General features: G+C 46.4%; 1 protein-coding gene and 1 pseudogene across 1 annotated transcript; one reads left to right on the top strand and one right to left on the bottom strand.

Annotated features, from left to right (window-relative positions):
* The first annotated feature begins 551 nt into the window (after positions 1-551).
* On the top strand, positions 552-13375 carry LOC115328797. Its single transcript, XM_029990202.4, has 11 exons — positions 552-972; positions 1259-1496; positions 4285-4417; positions 6165-6233; positions 6585-6963; positions 7146-7310; positions 8793-8979; positions 10389-10631; positions 10691-10862; positions 10927-11072; positions 12970-13375. Exons 1-11 carry the CDS (start codon positions 637-639, stop codon positions 13146-13148), a joined length of 2247 nt encoding a protein of 748 aa, XP_029846062.2. The 5' UTR covers positions 552-636; the 3' UTR covers positions 13149-13375.
* Positions 13376-14485: 1110 nt separating this feature from the next.
* Positions 14486-17814, bottom strand: LOC115316418 (annotated as a pseudogene).
* Between the last annotated feature and the right edge of the window lie 703 nt (positions 17815-18517).

Genomic DNA, 18517 nt, shown 5'->3' with positions numbered 1-18517 from the left:
GAAGTCTCCAATGGCTGAGTGTAACGGCCCCTAATTTCTCATTGGCTGCGTCGCGTCATATCAGATGCTTCTTCACGGAAGCCATCGGGGCCGCTCCAAGTCAAAGCGGACGCGCCTCAGAAATACAACACAAACAAAAGCGCAGCAACGCAGATGCATCGTCCAGCAAGCCTTAGAACCGGAGGGGGCACCGCGCCTGAGCAGTGGAGGACCGTGATGCCACCGCCGGAGCGCCGTGTGAAAAAGGAAGAAGTGACGCGCTGCTTGTAGGAATGCGCTGCGTGTAGGAATGCTTTCGCATTCTTACATGTAGGTAGTCTTAAAGGGAGTGTCCGGTGAAATTTTGCCTTCAATAAAACAGTTGAAATGTATTGTCATTACGTCCAGATATACCTTCCGCACAATATCCTGAATTTCTTATGCTTCCTTGCATGGGTAATTGAATTTTCATTCAAGTCCAAACTGCTCAAATTTTGCCTGCAAATATACGGCGTTTGCGTTGGCAACATTGTCAAGAGCAGACGCTCTGACGTCACATCAGTGATCGCGGCCGTCCTCGTGTGCTATCAAGCGCTGCGGAGTTGTTCCTGATCCGTTCTTTATAGCGTGGCTTTGCTATAGATTTCATTTTTATGAATGGGTGGTGACTTTTGTTGTGCGGTGGGGTGCCACAACGATCGGGGTGCGAAAAAAGACGTGACGTTTCATGTGTTCCCGCGAGACCTGCCGCGGCGAGCAAGATGGATTGCCGCAGTGCGTCGGGCGCACTGGGTTCCTACAAAAGCGTCTCGCTTGTGCAGCGTGCACTTCACAGACGATAGCTACGAGCTCAGCTCGCGGCTTTCAAAAGAATTCGGTCTAGCGCAGAGGGCTCCGAGACTGAAGCCGGACGCCGTACCGACCATCTTCGACTACGTCGTTGCACCACCAACCCCTCTCCGTGGCGCGTTTGCGAAGAGGAGACGCAAGGACGTAAGTCAAATATTGGTTTCTAAAAGCGTTGAATTCTTTTAGTTAAAAAGTCACGACGTGTTTTCTATGACACACACTACCTCCGACTCCTGCCGTTTTGCTCGCTATTGAGGCCACAGGGAGCTGATCCATATGCGCGCGAGCGCTTTCTCTGCTCTCATTACTGGTTCACAAGTACTTTTGACAAGTTTTAGTAATTATATATTGGCCGACTTCGGGTTTTGCTTGTTGAAGTGTGAGAATAGCAGACGAATGATGCGATGTGCGACGTTGTTTATAAACGCAGGCTGTCGACGAAGCCATCGCCGAACGCGCTGCGACGGGTGCCGCCGATTCGGTCCCGGACCCAAACCCCTGCCCAGATGGAAATGGAGCCCTTGTTCCAGACTGTGAGCAGCTTTCCATGGATGTTTCTGAGCCGGATACTGAACCGACTCCACGAAATGTCTGTGTCGGCGCACAAACGGAGCCTCTGCAAACATGCACGCGAAAGAACCAGACCAAGATCAAAGTCAGGTGCATAGGTGAGGATGTATCAGTACTTGGGCTAGTTGGTTCGTGATGCAAGTGGACAAAAAACAAGCACTTCCTTGTGATCGTCTTTTTTTTAATCAGGATATACATTGTGCTTTGTTCATATCTAAGGTGTGGATACCACATGCATATGCAGAAACAGGTTGTTAAGATTTCAAAGTGGGAAATCTGCCCTGTGCAGTATCATTGTAGCAGGTATAGAACCAGAGATCTAATTTGAATCTGAGAATGGCTCTGAATCTTTTCTGCATAGAGACAGTGCCGAGCAGCAGTGTACGGTCTGCAGGCAAGGGCTTGTTTCATCAGCTCAGTTACAGTCCTGCAGTCTGATTTTTGTCTTCGCTGAAAGTAAAGCCTGGGTCACACATTTGCGTTCGAGTGTGGTGTGGTCAGTTGCAGAAATGCGGATGCAGAACATTGCAGAAGTCGTTTGTGGAAGGCATGCACACACAGTAGTGTAGAACGTTATTGACGCTTTCGGCTCACCAATAGCAAGCGATATCCACCAAAAGCATGTCAGCTGCCAGCAGCCACATCGACACGGCTTTTTGAAGTTCTCTGGTGGTCCGCGTGACTCTGGCTACTCATACTGTCCCAACCTTAGAAAGACCTGCTTCTGAGTCCTGATGTGCTCCGGAACAAGACAGATCTTGTCCATTGTCACATTGAAGACTGCGGTGACAAAAACGCATGTTCATCGGCTACCACTAGAAACTTTTTATGAAAGGGTCTGAAGAAACGACCTCGCGATTGTGATCTGAGAACATCTCAAATTCTGATGAGGGTTTGACGAATGTGACAATAACAAAAAAAATTTGGAAAAGGCAAATAGCATTCAAAAATATTTATTATCCTGATGAGAGCGGCGGCACGACCGGCAGTCACTATCTCTAAACAGTGCCAGCTCAGCTAAACGTCATGCCACACAAAGTCTGCATTAGCCCTTTCTACAGTAGCGATGGGAATTGAAATAATTTTGATATTCCTTTGATACGCTGGTGAAACTCTTGAAAGTACCAGCAACAACACGAACATCCCCTACCACCAGCGAGAGAATACACAAACTCAACTCTATTATGTCGCAGCGCGGTAGTGGCGCGTCAAGCGCACTTCCGGTCTGGGGCTGTGGGCGGAAGTTGCCATGCGAGACGTGCATTCCTGCGTTGTTTTGAAAGAAATCGGAGAAAAACCTGCCTTCTTGTCAAAACGCCGTGACTGGGGCAGTTCCAAAGGAGTTGAGAAGGGCTTGAAGGTCAGTTTTCATGTGCTCAGTTCGTCCAAAAATGTAAATACGTGCCGTGAAAAAAAAAAAAAAATCCCGACGTTGTCGGACCACGATTGCTTGGGCGGGAAGCACTTTGTGTTAAATTCACGGATACTTGTGGTCATCAGATATATTTGTTTTGTACCAACATGAACGCAGGAAAACCGTTAAGTTGGACGGACCCCTTGCGGACTTAGTTCAGTGCATCTTCAAGTTCAGACGCCTGATCGTTCAAACTGTCGTCTGCTCTTTCAAACATTTCTGCTTGTCGTCTGCTCTTTCAGACGACACCGGCTTGTAGACCAAATGTTGGCCCGCTAATTGCGATAAGAAGTAAGTGTATGCCTCAAAATAGTTTAAAGATTGGTTGGGGTAAGCAAGCCTGGTGTAAACAGTAGATACAAAAAGATGGTGATCATTGTTACCAGTGGCCATTACCGACTTGTTATGCCTGATTAACTTGGTCCGATTATGCTTGCGATTTTCATTATCGACAGCGACCACCTCAGCTACGGTTCACGCTTTTGAAGCCCGAGCGACGTTGCAACTGAAAATTGCGAGCAGAATATCATCATACAAATCAGGCTTTAGCGTCCATTCTGCAGCGTCTACATGGAATGTATCGTCACATGTCACATTATTCATGCAAAGTTTTGCGGTGTAGCGAGCCTTGGTAATGTCGCTGAGGCCGCTCAAGTAGTCAGACATTGCCAGGAAGACGAAGAATCAACAATTCCAATACGAAAAAGAGCACGAGGACTCACACTGACGCCGACAACATCGCATTTTAATAGTTTGTTTATGGGCAACGGCGAGCTTCTTGTCCACTTTCCATCGCGCATGCACAGTGCCGGTGGCGTCTGCTAGGGGTGCTCCAGTTTGCTTGTAAACATGAGTTAGTCTATATTCTGATAAAGTAAGGAGCGAAAAGTACCTCTGGCGTGAATATATCCAACCACTGTCACCAGTGAACATAATCCTGCGGTAATCCTTGCTGTCAAACGCAGAAATACTTCATAGAAGCACACTTCAGCGACAACTCGACGACGCCGGCGAATGGGGATAAACAAACAACATGGTGTACTGTTCCCGCGTTGCTGCGGGCCTCTGATTGGCCCATTGCAACACACCTCAAGTGTTTCTGCACTCAAAGTTAAACCGAGTCCAACTTCCTTGCAGTGCTGTGCAATAAGGCAAGCATTGTCCCGTTACTAGGCGACACGCTTCTGCAACTGACCGCAAGCGTGCCATTCTGCTTTCGAATGCAGTCAAACGTTAATATGTGTACCAGGCTTGAGAGCCGTCTCAGCCACTTGTTGGCTAGGCAGGCACTATCGACCAAGGAAAAGGTCTAACCTGTTTATGAGTGATCAAAAAATATTTTGGTGAGAATGCCTTACCCACATACGCATGACAAAAGAGGTCGCACAGCATGTGTAATTTATTGCTCTTTGAATGCTACCCTTGCAAAATTTGAGCTTGTTCTAATGCCTGAAGATTGTTCACCGTTACAGGTACCCAGCCAGCATTTGCTAAACTGAGCAAGGAAGTGCAGACTGAGACTACTGAAGAAACGAACTCAGCCACACAAAATCCAGTTTCGGCAGAGGCTCCAATAGACGACGCTGATGGCTCGGACTCAGATGAGTAAGCATGCCTTCACACTGAAATGCGTTTTGCCATGCATATTTATATGTGCAACACTATGGCTCCTCTTGACTCGTGAAATGACACCCCACATTAAAGAAAAAATGTTTTTTTTTTAAACAGCCTATTTAGGACATGCATGTCACAAAACAAATATTCCGCGAAAAAACAAATTTTTTCTAGCAATATTTACGCCGTATGACGTAATTTAGTTGAAGTTACAACTTTTCCACATTTAAAACTCGCGCTCTTTCAAAGTGCGTGCGGAGTGGCTGGAATACGTTACCCATGACGTATAGCAGCCTTTCCGTGACGTAGAATACAAACTTTGTGGCGCGTGATTTAAAACGGACGAAATAGCCGCAAACTAAAATGAGTCTCGCGCTATAAATATTGCTTTAAACAATTTCGTTTTTGGCAGAAAAATTTTTTTTGAAACATGCTTGTCCCAATGGACCTTTTCCACATACTGACGGCACCAGGCGGTGGCTGCACGAACTAAAAATCGAGGAAGTGACCTACCTGCACTACCAATCGATAATAGGAGCTACGCTACCAGTTTCTTTGCTCTCTGAGCAGCGCCCTCCCAAACGTCGGGTTTTCCTTTCCGTCGACATTCTTTTTTTGTGTAACACAATTATATATATGCTGCAGTTACGTGTTCTACTCGCTGATATACAGCCTCCTTCCGAATTTCTTCGATTTTTCGTTCCTGACTTCCGCCGCTTGGCATCGGGCGCTCGTGCGTCCGCAGTACGCTTCTCGGAAAAGGTCCATTAGGCTGTTTAAAAATATACTTTTTTTTTCTTTGCAGTTACCCTTTAAGAGGAAAATTTTCCTCTGTAGAAGAGATCCTCAGTTCACTTTTGCTCTTATTTCTTTATGCTTTACACAAAGGTCCATATATGCAAACCCGAAATGCACTGAAGGAAAAATGTTGCTATCTTGTGGCATATGACATCTTGTGCGAAGAGCATCATGAGAGATTCTCTTGGCTCCCTTGAAGCAGTTTAGTACGGCTAGCTCTCTGAGGGAAGATGGACAGCACTGCAGATCAGATTTCTCGTCCTTCAAACTATATACATGATTTATGCTATCTGATTTAGTTACTGCGGCCTCAAAGTTAGCCATGATTTTAAAAAAAAAAAAAAAAACGAGACTGCAGATTGTGACGCACACACGCACTCAAGTCCCAATTTTTGTATTTTGAGACTTTTGAGTGTGTGTGTCGTTACCTGCAGTCCCTTTTTTTTTTTAAATCATGTTTAATGTACACCAGCTCAATTGCACCCTTGCATTTATTTCAAACTTAGGTTTTCCACAGTTTTAATTTCTACTTTGAGTGACCAGTTAGTGGCACTTAACCCCCTTTATTCAAAACTTGTAGATTTCTTAATACTAGACTCTGGGAATGAAATGAAATTCGGAAATATCATGTACAGACTGATGAATGGCATACGGTGTCGGCATACCTAAGGATGAATTCGGATGAGCCTTGTGATCTTTACACATTGCCAAAATCTCAGCTCAAAAAGCCAAAATCTCAGTCAAGAAGCTTCTGTCAGATTACAGACATCTTGGCTCGATTTCAAGCCTACAATATGGGGATTTGTGTGTTGGCCTGGGGTTCAAGCCCATTTGTGTATCTGTGTACTGAAATTTGCATGAGAGCCACCTCGGCACGCAGACGTCTGGAAATGAGTGTTGGTTGTGGAGATATTCATTTAAACATCTCGTGTTTTTGCAGTGATCCTCTGGGTCTTCTTCAGGATCCAAGTGATCCTGACTACCGTCCAAACTACTCAGACGATGAAGAGTTGAGTAAAATAACTTTTTGTGATTGGAACTTCGTTATGATGTATTTAGCATGACACTATTAGTGCCCCATTGTTGGTCTTGTTTCTTTTTCTCTTAGAAAGGGAGAGAGAGCTAGAAATACCTTATTTTAAGTTAAATGATTTTTATAAAAGCTATATGGCTTTCCCGAGCCTAAATTAAGTTTATTATTAGTAGAGCAGCGAGAGCTGCTCAATCAGGGCTGCAGCTTATAACCGGTAAATTTTATAACCGTCCAAACCCTGTTTGAGCAAACCACTCAACAAAGGCGCTATACATTTTTCTTTTGATTGAAGTTTAATTTTCCTCTTTTTTTTTTTCTATCTCAAAGGGCCCCAGGAACTGGCGCAGCACCTGATGAAAGTGAAGCAGCCGCCGACAAGTACATCGTGTTTGGGTCTTGCCTCAAGAAGCTCCTGAAGCGGTGCTCGGATTGCTTCTCCATGAACACCCAAGTCTCCTTTGACCTCGTCGGATCCATGGTGAAGGCCACCACCACTTGCGGCGCTGGCCACACCAGCATCTGGGAGAGCCAGCCTAAGTGTCATGGCAAGCCGGAGGGCAACATCTTAATGTGTAGCGGGATCATCTTCAGTGGAGGCTGCCCAACAAAGGTGCTCCGCCTCTTCGATATCATGGGCGTCGCCAGAATCCATTCCACACAGTTCAACGAGTATCAGAGATGCTACGTGCTCCCAGCAGTGATGAACGTAAGCAGCTTAGATTGTGCTATCTTTTAGAATATGCACAGCAATTTTGGAAATTAATCAAAGACAAGGGATGCAACCCTCCCCTGTTGTCATCTGTCCTTGTTTTTACTTTCCTGATCAATTGCTGTAAATTTACATGCTCCTTAATTTCTGTTTAGCAATGCTCTGTTTTTTTACAACAGGTATGGAGAGCTGAACAGCGCACTCTTGTCAAGAGCCTGGAGGGGCGGCCACTACGGCTGGCCGGCGACGGCCGATCGGACTCCCCTGGCTTTTCTGCCCTGCACGGGACTTATTCGCTGCTGGAGACATCAATCAACCGTATTATTCACCTGGAACTTGTACAGGTGGGCATTGCAAATGTTTTCCACCATTTATATAACACTCCAATCTAGTGTCACAAGAGCGTGCAGGTGAGTTTTGGCCCTGGAACTACCTGCATACTACTTGTGTATTGTAAAGACTAGAGACTAATAGAGAAGAAAAGATGGTCAGGCAATGCAAAGAAGAGAAGGACGGACCAAATGCAGGTCTCCTTCCAGGTGCTGAAGGAAGGCTTGCCAGGCTATGCTTGTCATTCAATCTATCCGAGTGCTATTTTTGTTCGAAAAATCACAGCTGCATGTGAAATTTTACAGTGATAGCTGTTAGTGGGACTCTTTCTAGTTACGCATTGTGTGTGCGTGCTCCACCTCGACGAAAATGTTACAAAAATGTGTTCCCAGATAGAGCCTGCGGGAAATTGATCCTAGTATCCAACGGCTTGCAGCACGATGCTCTTCTCATTCAGCTATAATGCTTGTCAACTCAAAAAGTGTATTCTTTGAAGTACCCAATGCAGACAGCACTCACTCATGTGGAGAATACCAAGCAATAACAGGAAACATTCATGGCGGCAGGCTAGTAGGTGCACACGTGTAAGGGTTTTCACCTTTCTGCTAAGCTTAGCATGCCACCGTGGATGCACCTGTTCTTGTGCAAATAAAATTATAATTACAATAATGAAATTAACAAAATGCTACTGTAGCGGGGATAAAGCTACAAGCTCAAGCCGAGAGGACAAAATACAGAATGCGTGCCAATGCGGCAGTGCGGGCCCGAGAAGACGCAGCGAAGGAGGCGAGATGTTAGGCAGATCTCGAGATTTGAGCACGGGAAGCAAAAGTGCGCTGTCACCTCTGATTTCCTTGAGGCAGTTATGGCGCTGGATGGACTGTGGCGGGATGTTCGGCATCGAAGGACCGGTTGGGAATGTGTCAGTTGAAGTGGACATAATCGTGTCACGTCTACATTGGTCCGTGGATGGCAACCATGCCATTAAAGCTATGGCTGTCCATTATCTTGCTTCAGAGCATATTAGTACAGCTGCACGTGACATTTCTGTGTTGTCTGTTCGTTCACGCCTCCTTTTGGGTCTCCATCGGAATCTTATCCCAGCTCGCCTGTCAATTCTCTTCAGTTATAGAAGTTGATGTTAGTTATGCCTGACATTAGTTTGGAAATGTTCCCTTATTTTAGTAATTCCTTTATAGCATGATGTTTGTATTGCAAGTTAGTTTATTTCACAACTATGCTTTCACTCTCTCAAAGAGGAAAGGGTTTAAATCGGAATTCAATAGTTTTTAATGTTGCTTAAATAGAAAAAATTAATGTTCTTAATGATTTATAAGCAATGGCAGCGGACGCAATTGTTCAGAACCGGTGTTCTAATTTTTGGGGTATTTTACACTTATACTACACTTTCGTTCAATGAAGTTGTTAATCCTAGAAATTTATTACTACTATGGACTTGCAGATTTCATGGCATTTGTATACCGGTTGTTTTTCAGTCGACTGAGGTGAAGTCAAGTTGCCACATGGAACTGGAGGGGCTGACTAGGTCTTTAGTCTACTTTGCGGAACTGGGTATCACCGTGGAGGTCCTTGTCACTGACAGGCACCTGCAGGTCAGCGCGTACATGAAGCGAGAGCATCCCCTCATCCAGCACCGCTTTGATATCTGGCATGTCAGCAAAGGTAAGCCAATATCACAGTAAAAGCACATATCCCACGAAATTGACTGAAATAAAGGTTGACTGGTCAAACAGAAACCCCAGGACAATAAACTAAAAACAGGCCAAATACAACAACGAGATGATTATAATAATACATATCTTTGTTTACCAATGCATTGTTGCATCTCTGAAGATAAAACAGCTCCAAGTGCAGGCAAGCAGAGGTTGAAGTTGCACTTTAAGCATGCTTATCACCAACCAGTGGTGTTTGTGATGCCAGTTCAGGAAGGTTATTGTGATAAATCACTAATGAAAAAGAGGGAGCACAACATTGGAGGTTTGAGGCTTAGGAGCTGCCAGGAAGTCCCTAGTTTTCCAGGCCAAAATACTTGCTGAGCTGCATGAACCGAAGATAGGCTGGTTGCGGTATAAGGACATTTTAGGAAAGACCATTTTATCCACCCTAGCCTCTGTACAGGCTGCATGCGGGATAGGGTGCTTTTACGAAACCACATTTTATCTCCTGCTCGTGTTTTACCATTCTCTTAAAACCTTCCACTTTTTTTTTATTATTAGTTTGCATGTAGACAATTGCTTCTTCTGTCACTCTTGGTGTTGGAAAATCTTGGAAATATCTTGAGGGGCTACACCAATGATGGAGCTCGAGAAACACGACCGAGGACCAGGGGCGGATTTAGAAGGGGGGTCCGGATGTCCTGAGCCCCCTCTTGATTTCTGCATGTGTAAAATTTAGGGCGTGAAACGAGGGAGAGGGGGAGGGGGTTTCTAAACATAGGGTACGCTGACCAACAGCTGACCCCCCCCCCCCCCCCCCCCTCAGGAAATTCCTGCATCCGCCCCTGCCGAGGACCTATACAGGTCGCATGAACCCATGTTCTCCAGGTTTTTTCCTCCCTCCAAGACCCAACAGCATCTGCAGAGGAGAGTCTGCTTGCTTGCCATTGAGTGAAAATGGAACATCAGGCAATGCTTTTGTGGAGCTAGCAGAAAAAGTGTGCCTCCACCCATACATGAGCATAGGGCACAGCTTCACCAGCATAGGTTCCGGTGAAGCCTGGAGCTGGAAGTATGCCACATGAACACCTAAGCCCTGCATAAAATTTGCTTATAAGTTTTGTCTTAGCAAAATATAATTGAGGATCCGCAATTGAGCAAAGCATTGTCTCAGCTGCAGTTAGAGCACATTCAAGCCTCTTTATAATTTCCTCAGAAATATCTTGACAGTTCTGGACTAAGGAGCATTCCTTTTTATGAGATCATCCTTCTGCCACTGGTTTGTGGAGTTATAATCTATATACAGCAGTAGAAAATAATGCAGTTTATAGAAATCATCTTTCAACAACAATGAAAGTGTTTTCAAACTCATTGCCCGCATTACATTGGAGCATTGAAAGGGAATTATATTTACAGGCATTAAAAAGAAGATTGTGGCAATCGCCAAGTCGCCACGCCACAAGCCATTGGAAAAATGGCTGGACACCATCACGAGACATCTGTACTGGTGCGCCCGCACCAGCAACGGCCAGGGGGACCTGATCCTGGCAAAATGGACGTCAATCACCAGGCACATCTGCAATGTCCACCACCACCCGAACCCACTGCACCCAGCGTGCTTCCATGGGGATGTCAGTGATCGGCTCTGGATTGAGGAGGGTGAGCTCCTGGGTTGCAAGTTGTAGAGAATGTTCGCTTATAGTTGCTCTTACTTTTAGGCACCGAAACCTACAAGAAGTTGGAATCGGTTGTGCTCTCTAAGCACCTCCTGCGGGACATTCCCAAGCTGTCCTCGAACGAGCAGACGTTCGGACTGGAGGCGTTCCATGGGGTGCTGATTCATTTTGCCCCCAAGTCTGTTAGCTACCGATATGATGGACTGCTGGCAAGGTGGGTGTTGCACTTCGCCTGGCATCTGGACTACTAATTTGTTACGCTCTGCTGCATCTTTCAGGACATACATTGCAGCGCTCCACTACAACTGCAATGCGGACAGGAAGGTGCGCCCCACAGAAGACGGCGAAGACAAACACGCCCTGAAGTTTTCCAGAGCAAGGAAGCAGTGGACCATTGTTCCCGTCATGGAAGACACCAAGTTTGGTATGCTGTATTCACAAACTATGTGAAAACACAAGTTATAAACATTACCATCCACACATAGATATAATTTACATACTTTTGGACCAAGCCGAGTCCCTTCAGCTTGGTCTTGAAAGTCGAGTTACATTGAATAATTGCTGGCCAACAATATAATAATTGTTGGCCAGCAACTTGCTGGATCACGCTTTCCCGCTTCGCGAATGAGGCCACCGGTCTTCCATGTTTTTGGAGGCATAAGATGATTGACTAGCGCTCTGGAGGCTACTATAAAAAATAGAAATGGTTGACATCTTGTTCTTGATCGCCGTTCGATGAAACAATATCTGTACACGCAGTAAGAATGCAAGCTTCATTTTCAGTATCCGGCGAAAGTTTTGCAAAAGCGCAGCACCAGAGAAGGGCAGCATATGCAGCTTCTGCAATGCTAACTCCGCCATCCTGTGCCTCCATAAACGTGGCCAACCAGTGGCCACGTTTGCATACATACGCAGAGATAGGCAAGCGCAATCCAGCAAAGTCATATAGATCATTAATATAAACTTGTTCACAGTAAAAAAAAAGGGGGGGGGGGGAGGGGGGGCACTTTTGACATCTCCTGGTTATGCAAGGAAATTGAAAATGTGAGCACCACAGAATTTCGCACACTGTATGGGCCAGAGATGTCAAGGGGCTGTTACAGTAAGATGAAGAGTGTATTCTTATTGTAGTAAGGTTGACAGCTGGGCAAGTTGGTACTGGTTAATAAAACCGCAAAAAGGTACAAAAGGAAGCGACAAACTGGGCAGGACAGAGTGCTGACCCGTAACTATGTATTTTTACTGATAGACAAGGAGAAAGACAGCATGCATTGTTCCACAAGTTCACACGCAGATCTTCTACCGATATCTACACATTACTGCACAGGCTGGACGTTCGTTGTCAGTTTCAGGAATGGACCTTTTTCGAGTAACAAGCGCCGTCTGGGGAGTTGTCTGCGAACTACAATAGAAGAGCAGCCCAACATTCCTCCGCCGGTCAAAACACATTGGCGTCGTGCCGTTTTCAGTTTTCAGTGCTCTTTATACCCCATACTACCGATACTAAAAAAACCATGATTCAATATAGACTAAATACGCACGAAGATAGATGCTGACAATGTTGCTGTCTCCATTTTCGCAGGGCGCCGCGTCCCGGTGTCCTGTGAAAATGGCGACAGCGGAAGTGTACGCATGCGGAGAAGCTTACTGGAAAAAGGTCCATTCTAGCTCCTTACTCGACAAAGCCACTGACGCTGAGCTAATGCAGTTTTTTCTGCCACTGTGGATGTAGAATTCCTCAAGCACCTCACGGGATGATTCGCCCAGGCACTCTTTACAGTGAACTGAAACGTGCCCTCCCACTGGTGGCTCCGAGATACAGTAGTACTTGTGCTCACACAACCTATCGTTCTGAACGATGGGCTCCGTGAGCACAGGTACTATCTCGGAGCCACAGTGGGAGTGCACTTTTCAGTTCACTGTAAAGAGTGCCTGTGCAAACCGTCTTTCAATACCACCACGATTTTGGGAAGGCACAAAGAAAAGGTGACACATAACGTGCTTGAGGCATTCTACATCCACAGTGGTCGAAAAAACTGCATTAGCTCAGCGTCAGTGGCTTTGTCGAGTAAGGAGCTAAAATTCCTGCAACTGACGTTGAAGGTCCAGCACGTGCAGTAATGCGTAGATATCATCGGTAGATGATGTGCGTGTGAATGTGTGGATCAATGTGTGTTGTCTTTCTCCTTGTCTATCTGTAAAAATACATATTAGTTGCGAGTCAGTGCTCTCTCCTGTCCGGTTTGTCGCTTCCTTTTGTACCTTTATGCACTGTTTTATCCCATTATGTTTAATTCTTATTGTGAATTTTTTGCTCTTAGGTTACATCCAGAAGCTGCTAACTGGACTCTTTGAACACATTGAGAGGTACCCAACGTTCGCAGCAGCGAAGGAAGCACTCCCGAAGCAGAAACGACCAACACTGGGCAGCACGCTGGCACAGAGGCCTGACCTGGAGACTGCTCTAGCCACTCACCGGTCACGCTTTCGAAGGCATTGAGATGTGTGTCTCTTCTGGTGGCCTTACAGTGACGTATCATAACGCATGTTAGATGCACCAGGGGGGTGCCTCTAACATGCCTCAGGTAGTAGTGATACCCTAACAAGAGCCAGTACGACACTAATCAAGATTGAAACTGTCAGGGGTCGGGGTTGAACCCAGGGGTCCTGGGTTCAGTCCAAATCCCTGCAAGCTTTGATCTGGATGAGCATTGTACAGGCCCGTGTCGGTGTATGGCCCAACGAGCCGGCGTGGGGCGCCGGAGAACTTTGCCCCGCTGTCGCGCAGTGAAACCCCACATTACGGCATTACATATGTTCCCCTTCTTGGTTGGTATGCACTACTGCAACACATAGTACTCTAGGTGTGTCAGCTATTTGATCATCCAGCCATGCTGTCTGGTCGCAGTGTGTGGATGGACCTCTGGTGCATCTGAGCCGCTGGCCTCACTCGTCTCTTTTGTTCGGTTATCCGGCTGTCCATGGGCTTCTTTTTCATCCGTTAGTATCCAAGTGGTAGGAAACACAGAAGATGGCAAAGATATTTTCCTGTTGTTTTCAGCTGGATTTCGTAATTGACACCGGCGAATGTGGTCCAGGTTCAGACGTTGGTGCCACCCGTCATTTGTTTCCGCGAGGAATGACCGAATGCCTGCTGATTTTATGATGAATGTTGGGATCCAAGGTGAAGTTTCGGAGAAATTCTTGATGTAAACTGGCTGACCTGCCGAGCACCATGCTGCTACATTGTCGGTTGGCGTTTCTTCAATAGCCAACAAGTCGTCCCTGATATTGAGACTAACCGTGTGCAGTTGCTTGGTTGGAAGATTTTAGCTCTTACCGAGACACACTTCTTTCAGATGTTTACACTCGGGTTTTGGCATTGGTTTGCTTTGATGACACCTGGTGTGAAGAGGACTGTAGCATATAGTTTTGACTATTTTAAACAGTGAAGTTAATGTATTGCCACATGTTCTTGTCTTGAAAGATTGTCGACTATTGAATATTTAAAATAATGGTTATGTTGTTTTTCGTGAGTTGTGACTGTTTGGTAAGGATGTTTGGACCTTGATCTAGATTGTGGTGTTCAGGCCTTTTCCGTGCACATTCTGGTATGAGTGTTCTTCAAAGCCTAGACGCTTTCCGACTTACACCGAGCTTTCTTGTCTGTTCTGATGTAAACAACCTACTTGGTGTTCGCTTTTTACTGAAATTAGTGGATACTTTATCTTGCCATGCATTGCCAAAAGTTTGTGTACTGAAGCTTGGCATTGTTAGTTTTAGTTCCAAGGCCGAACATTTTTACATCAAGAGAGAACATATTCATTGATACATTCGTTACGCCATCTTGGCCGCGTCCGTCTTCTTTTCGCCTCCTCGCTGCCCCGTGCACCGGTGAGGTGGCGCCTTCTTTTGAGAGCGCGCAACAACATTTTGCAATACACGACACCTGCCCCGCTTGAGAAGCGAGTCGTTGGCTTGATTAGAGGCCGAGACATTCTGGTGGTCTCGCGGCTCGACCGCTGCAGTGACTTGCCTCGCCTCTTCTGGGCAACCCGGTTTTCCATTGTTAGGAAGATTTCCTTGAGGCACTGCTTGTAGGTGTTCTTGTACGACGGACATTCCCGACGGCTGTCTGGACGATATATGATCTCCGTGTATCCTCTGGTCCAACATTGGTTCCTTGTTGTTGGGTGCCTTGCCTAACATGGACCACAGTACCTGGATGGAGGGGCGCTCTTTCTTTCGTCCTGTGTCGGACATTGTAGTTTTCCACCTCCCTTTCTCGAATGGCCTTGTTTCGTTGTCGATACGTGAATTGGTACATCCACTTTGGTTGCAATGCCCCCGGGCATTGTAGGAACATTTGTCTTTAGCTTGCAGCCCATGAGAAGTTCGGCAGGGAAGTAGCCCTCGGGGCCTGGCGTTGCTGGGTGTACCAGAAGGCCTTGAATGACCTTCTGAATATTTTTGGCCGTCTGAACCGCTCTCTCGGCCTCACCATTGCTCTTTGGATAGTGTGGGCTAGATGTCACATGTTCTACGCCCCAGCCACTCAGAAATTGTGCGAACTGGAGTGAGCTATACTGTGGGCCGTTGTCCGACTGAATGATATCTGGGATGCTGTAGCAAGCGAACAGGTCGTCCAAGAAATGTACAACACGCTTCATCTGTGTCCCGTGTAGCTCTTCAAGTTAAAAACACTTTGAGTAATAGTCCATGGCTATGATGTAGTTCCTTCCTTTGAAGTAGAACAAATCGGTGCCGACCACTTGCCATGGACATTCTGGGAGAGGAGTCTGAAGCAGATGCTCAGTTGGTGCTTGGCGGTGCCTCTCGCAGGCTGGGCATCTGCTCACGAACGCCTCGATGTCTTGGCCGATCTCTGGCCACCATGTAGACTATAGTGCTGTTGTGCGACACCTGACGGTACCTTGGTGTCCTGTGTGAAGTCTTTCCAGCACTTCCTGACGTAGATTTGGGGAAAAGACGAGCCTTGTTCCTCTGAGCAGGAGACCATGTACAACTGACAGTTCGTCAGCCACACTTGCATACTTGTGCACTTATGGTGTCAACGTCTCCGTTTTCGGCGATTTTGTTGCACAACAGTGCATGACGCTTGATGTCATCTTGTCTTTTTGCAGCTCGGCTCTAGTCCTGTTTAGCATGTCAGTGGAGGCTGGCAGCTGCTCAATCGTCAGTAGTTTGTACTCTTCGATTGCTGATGCCAGGTTTTCATCTAGGCACTGCAGTGGTTTTCGCAACAAGACGTCGGCAGTGTGCATGTCCTTTCTTGGTATGTGCACGATTGTGAAATCGTATCCGAGCACATGCAAAAACGCTGAAGTCAAGTCATTTCGTCAATGCTCTTCATCGAGAACAAAGGCACCAGTGGCTTGTGGTCAGTCTCAATCACAAAGTGCAGTTCGACCGCATACATCCTGAAATGCTCACACACCCACGTTGCAGCGAGAGCCTCCTTTTCTACCTGAGCATACTTTTGCTCTGTTGGTGACAAAGCCTGGGAGGCGTATGCCACTGGCTTGTTGCTTCCCTTCGTTGTTGGCTTGGAGGAGTATGGCTTTTAAGTCATATGATGAAGCGTCTGTTGATAGTGTCAGAGGCTTCTGGAATAGTAATAGCACAGGACACGAGTTGTTGTCAGGTCAGCCTTGATCTCGTCGAACGCTCTTTGCGGAGGTTGGTGCCAACACCAACTCGTTTCGTTGAGCAGCAGCTCTGGTAGCGGCTTTGTCTTCTCAGCCAGTCCTGGAAGAAATTTGGCCAACTGATTCACTATGCCCAGGAAGGACCTCGGGTCAGTCATGTTCTCTGGTGGTGGCATCTTTCTGATGGCTTCTGCTTTCTCCGGGTCTGCGGCAATACCATTCTGTCCCCGCACGTGTCAAGGGAACTTTATTTTTGTTTTCCGGAATTCACACTTGCGTGAATTTAATGTCATTCCAGCTTCTCTGAGGCACTGTTTAGCTCCGTGATCACTTTGATCTCTCCTAAACACGACAATGTCATCTTGGTGGCACGCTTGTCCAGGCAGTCCTTCAAGGATGCGGAGCATTTCTCTTTGGAAGAACTCTGGAGCTGTTGCAATGCCAAAGGGTAGCCGCAGGAATTGCAATCTCCCAAATGGCGTAGTGAAAGTGGTCACGTCTTTAGATTCTGGTGCAAGGGGTGTCTGCCAATAGCCAGCGTTGGCATCGAGCTCACTGAAGAACTTCACATTGCCCAACTTTGCCAGGTTTTTCTCCACTGTTGGTATGATGACTCTCTCCCGGATCACTTTCTGGTTTAGTTGTCCGTAGTCGACGCATATTCTGATCTCGTCATTCTTTTTCTTTGAAATGACCATAGGCGCACACCAGGGCGTTGCATGGTCAACTTGCCTGATGACTCCCAGTTTCTACATGCTTTCGAGTTGGTCTTTGACTTTGGGCAGGAGTGGAACAGGTACTCGTCAAGGAGCTGCCACTGGATAAGGTGTAGCATTCGTTTGGAGCGTCACCCTGTAGGCTGTCTTCATTTCACCCAGTCCCGTGAACAGCGTGCTAAACTCGTCTTGCCTCGGGAGACTTGCCTTTTTGAGTCGGGTTTTCCTGTGTTTTTGTCTCCACCGTCTCCAAGTGTGCCAGAAAGACAAGAGCTTGTATGGCTGGTCGTCCCGACAGTGCAGTCTGTAGCCCTTCCACTATAAAAACTTGTTGGTGCATTGACCTGCTGTGCCATGAAATGGTTTGTGTCCGACATTCCCTTTGCCGTGATGGGTGTTCAGCCAGGTCCAAAGAGCCTCTTGTTGGGTGTCCTTGGTTTCTCGATGCGGTTATTGTCGTACTGGGACGGAGGAATAACACCGACATCCGCTCCTGCATCAACTTTGAAGTGCACTGGACATCCTTCCACCATTGCTGTGATGAATCATGGTTCCTGATTTTCTTTGTCATGGAAGTCCAACTTTCCTGGAAGTTCAATGGCGTACGGGTTGAAGAAGTTCCGGCCATTTTGCTGCTGCGTTGCTGCTGCCCTTTTTTTGGAGGCGTTTCCTTCTTTGTCCGGCATGTTGAGTAGTTGGTGGGCGCTCACCCATCTCTGGATGGCATCCTCTTGTTCTTGAGGTTACTCATTTCTTTCTTTTCTTTTATCGCTCCCACCATGTCATGTTTCCAAGGCCGAACATTCTTACGTCAAAAGAGAATGTGTTTATTGATATATTCGTTACGCCATCTTGGCCACGTCAGTCTTCTTTTCGTCTCCTCGTTGGCCTGTGCGCCGGTGAGGTGGCGCCCTTTCTCGAGAGCGCGCAACAACAGTTTGCTATACACAACAGTATGAACAGTGGTCTGGTACCTCTGACCATTTTAACAGTGAAATTGTGTATGCTTTTCCGCTTTATAACATCCCATATTTATTGAGTAGGACAGTTCTGGTGCATTTTTCTGTGCTGTAGCCATTTGCTAGTAAATTTATTCCAGTCATACCATTACGATAGTATTTTTTTTAAATCTTTATTTCAATTGCTTTTGAATTTTCTTCCTAAGGTTATCTATGGTTGGTGACAGTTTAAGAGTGCAGTCGAATTCCCATGCAGAATGCGTTCATCCCGTTCTGCCAAGCTTTGGCTGAGCGTGCACGCTCGTGCTATCAAGGCCAAAAATTACGTACTGTAGGCAGAGCACCTATCGTTCTTTTCACCTGTCACCAACTCTAGTATGGCAGTGCTCTTTGAACCTTGGTAGAAATCTGTCCCTTGAAATTTTTTTAATTGCTTATCATTGTATCAAATCTCAAGTGAGTTCCAGAATAAACATTGGTTGTGTACTGTTTTTCCTATTGGTGGACTTCCTTGCTCACTGATAG

Source organism: Ixodes scapularis, unplaced genomic scaffold (assembly GCF_016920785.2).
Source record: "Ixodes scapularis isolate PalLabHiFi unplaced genomic scaffold, ASM1692078v2 PGA_scaffold47__10_contigs__length_4178495, whole genome shotgun sequence".
Lineage (NCBI taxonomy): Eukaryota > Metazoa > Arthropoda > Arachnida > Ixodida > Ixodidae > Ixodes > Ixodes scapularis.
This window is presented reverse-complemented; position numbering and strand designations above follow the sequence as displayed.